Source organism: Rosa chinensis, chromosome 5 (genome assembly GCF_002994745.2).
Source record: "Rosa chinensis cultivar Old Blush chromosome 5, RchiOBHm-V2, whole genome shotgun sequence".
Lineage (NCBI taxonomy): Eukaryota > Viridiplantae > Streptophyta > Magnoliopsida > Rosales > Rosaceae > Rosa > Rosa chinensis.
In genome coordinates this window covers 64,710,981-64,714,498 of record NC_037092.1, presented here as the reverse complement: position 1 = coordinate 64,714,498, position 3,518 = coordinate 64,710,981, and the positions used below count along the sequence as shown (strand labels likewise).

The window sequence follows — 3,518 nt, the reverse complement described above, 5'->3', positions numbered from 1 at the left end:
AAAGGGTAATTTAGTACTCTCACACTCTAGCTCATTTTTTTTGGTTTTAAAAAATAAAAAAATAATAAAAAAAACCTCTCTTGATCTCCTCCGACTCTCTCCTTAATTTTGTTTAACAAACGCCTAATCAAGCAACCATTGATTCTCTCAGTTGCTAGCTCAGCAAAACTGAATCGTGTGAGATCGACGAGCTGAATCAGCGGCGGAGATGGCGCCAAGCACGATCTGGAAGGCGATCGGAGTCGTTAAGGACCAGACGAGCATTGGAATTGCGAAGGTCGCCAGCAACGTACATGGTGCGGGACCTGGAGGTCGCCATCGTGAAGGCCACCAGCCACGAGGACGAGCTGGCTGGCGAGAAGTACATCCGGGAGATCCTCCAGCTGACGTCATACTCCCAGGGATACGTCCACACGTGCGTGTCGACGGTGTCGAAGCGATTAGGGAAGACGCGCGACTGGATCGTGGCTCTCAAAGCGTTGATGCTGGTGCACCGCCTCGTGAACGACGGTGACCCTGTCTTCCAGGACGAGACCCTGTCTTCCGTACATTTGTGTTGATCCAAATCTTGTTGACATCTAAAGGGATCACCTTGAATCCCATTACCTCTTTGTACTATGTGGCTCCTTGTTGCTTGGCTTTTCTGTTGGTGCCTTGGATCTATGTGGAGTACCCAACACTGAGGGACACCTCGAGTTTCCATTTCGATTACGTGATTTTCGGGACCAATTCCTTCTATGCGTTCGCTTTGAATCTTGCAGTGTTCTTGCTTGTGGGGAAGACCTCGGCTTTGACGATGAATGTGGCGGGTGTGGTGAAAGATTGGCTCTTGATTGCCTTCTCTTGGTCTGTGATCAAGGACACTGTGACCCCAATCAATCTGGTGGGTTATGGAAAAACACTCGAAATTGCAGTGATCAAATATCTAACAAGCTATCGCAGATGATTTTTGAACTTGTAGCAATCAAGGCAACTCAGAATACAATAATGAAAGTACCAAGGTAAATAAATTTCAGAAAACGATATGCAGTTGGAGCAATAACTCACACATAGTAAAAAATTGAAAAGACCATATTACCCCTCAAATCAACGGCGTCATTGACGTCGTGTACTGAAAGTGGGTCGAGTTTCAGATTTCGTGTACCGAAATGCTTGGTGTAGAACTTTATGTATAAGAATTATTAGTGACCTTTACTTGGTGTACTGGTTGTGAAATTTTCCCTTAGAAAAATAGCAACATGTCCTGGCCAAGCTTGATTTGTGCGAATCAGCCCGTCATTTGTTTATTCTACCCATAACCAGTTACAGAGATACAACAGTTGATTGTTGAAAACAATTAAATTAGAAGACAGGATTTATTTCTCTCTTGGTCATCGTCATCAGTATTAAGCAGCCACTCCGGTTGTAATTGCAAGCCCACCAGATTGACGGGCAGTAGTTTGAAACCTACAAACCTTGCAGATAGGTGAAAAGAGTGATGGAGTTTTGTAGTTATCCTCTCCACCCATCAATGGCATTGGAACTCCTCTCTTGACTCGACTAACATAACCTGGCCTATAGGTCTTCCCTAGAACTCCTTCCACCAGATCCGATAATTTCGAAAATGTGAACTGTGTCTCCAAGTGAGCAAAAGTATCATCAACTGGTATATGGTAATGATGAACCCTGTCTTCCTTTTCTCCAATAGGCCTAACCCTAATGGTTATCTCGACCAAATCAGAGACCGTAACTCTTGCATAGTTCGCATCATCGGTTCTTTCGATGATTACCTCTCTGTCCTCACCATTAGTCCTCCATTCGGCCCCTCCATATTCAGGGATGTCAACTGACTCACCATCCCACTTCACCATGAGAGCATCAACTTTATCATTCCACTTGGAAACCCTCTTTGCTCCAATAACAAGGGTGTGACTGTCGAACATGATTGAGATTGCTTGAATCCATGTGAAGTCACGAGTCCTTCCTTCTGGTCGAGTCCCAATGAAATGTGCGTTGATGTGGAGGTTTTCATCCGAGACAATGGCAAAGTTTCCTCCCTTGACTCCATGGAAGTAGAACATTACACCATCACCACCGATAAATCGAGGGTCGTAGCAGATAGATCCATAACCATCACAGTTGCCTCTTCTAACTGCCCAAAATCATCACATCGGAGCATATTAGTAAAGATCGAGTAGATGGTGTTACTTGATTCTCATTCAACCAACACGTTAATGTGATAAATATATATAGTCCAAATGATTTTATTCATTAGTAAAAACATTAGTAATTAAAGTTATTAAAGTTAGCCCAAGTAGTAGGTAGGATAGGAAAAAGAGTTCAGGATCAAGATAGGTCATGAATCTATCCAAGTCTTGTAAATCTATTAAGAGATATAAATGTAGAGTAAATTAAGGAGAGATACGTTCTTACTTTTGCAAGTGACTTCACACTTGCTTCCGCAGTTAACGAAGCAACCCTTTTTTTTCTTGTTGTTTTTGGGCTTTCTCTCGGGGCATTCTGGTGGACAAACAAGCGTCTTGTAGAAACAGGCTCCCTGCGCTTTGCACATGCATTGCTCCTGTCCCGTCGCTAGTGGTGGCAATACGTCGTAGTTCGTGCTGTCACTAATTGCATTGCCGTTACCATTCCCATTGCCATTGCCATTTCCGTTACCATTGCCATTACCATTTCCGTTGCCGTTGCCGTTCCCATTTCCGTTGCCGTTGCCACTGCCAGTGTTGCCATTCCTGTTCCCATTCCCGTTGCCACTGCCAGTGTTGCCATTGCCGTTCCCATTTCCATTGCCACTGCCAGTGTTGCCATTCCCATTCCCATTTCCGTTTCCACTGCCTTGGCCCAGAACAGAGCTGGCTTCCATGGCAATAAGCACCACAGCGACAGCCACCAACACAAAAGACACTCTCAGTTTAGCCATTTCTAGCTATCTGTGTTTACCTTCTTCTTCTGTACGCTGAAGTACTGTGAGCAGAAGAAGGATTGATGGAAAGTGCACTGTTGGAAACGGTATTTATAGGGGGAGTCTTGAGGGGAATCCAGGCCTTATCGGCTTATCTACCTTTATTTTATAATTTTATTTGGACTAATCTGTATTGACCAAAATGGCCGGTTGCTGGTCTATTATTTTAGTGCCATGCAAAACATCCTTTTGAGAACCTGAAGCACTGTTGGTATCTTGAGTTTTGTAATAGGAATGAGCACGACTGTTTAGGATTACTAACCTTCAATTCCTGGCTTCATGTTAATGGTTTGCTATTTTTTTGTACAGCACATTATCATTTCTTAAGACTACCTCAAAGTGCTATATTAATGAATGAAAATTGCAAATCGCATGAATATATAAGATGATAAGCTGATAACATTAACCCATCCTTAGAAATGCTGATAATCAATAATAAGATTTCAAGGACATAAGACTTTTGTCGCAGTGCTGCGTCCAACTCTGACGTATACGTACATAAGAGTTTTTGCACTGCATTCAGTTAAAATGTCAGACCAATTAAATTAAGATAAAATTG

The 3,518-nt window shown here is 43.0% G+C and overlaps 2 protein-coding genes across 2 annotated transcripts; one reads left to right on the top strand and one right to left on the bottom strand.

Annotated features, from left to right (window-relative positions):
• Positions 1-293: 293 nt before the first annotated feature.
• On the top strand, positions 294-946 carry LOC112163841 (probable clathrin assembly protein At4g32285). Its single transcript, XM_024300109.1, has 2 exons — positions 294-545; positions 671-946. The coding sequence occupies exons 1-2, from the start codon at positions 294-296 to the stop codon at positions 944-946; spliced, it is 528 nt and encodes a 175-aa protein (XP_024155877.1).
• A 439-nt stretch (positions 947-1,385) lies between these two features.
• Positions 1,386-2,917, bottom strand: LOC112202755. The gene is made up of 3 exons (XM_024343758.2): positions 2,809-2,917; positions 2,413-2,595; positions 1,386-2,131 (listed from the first exon to the last, which is right to left on the bottom strand). Exons 1-3 carry the CDS (start codon positions 2,915-2,917, stop codon positions 1,386-1,388), a joined length of 1,038 nt encoding a protein of 345 aa, XP_024199526.1.
• Between the last annotated feature and the right edge of the window lie 601 nt (positions 2,918-3,518).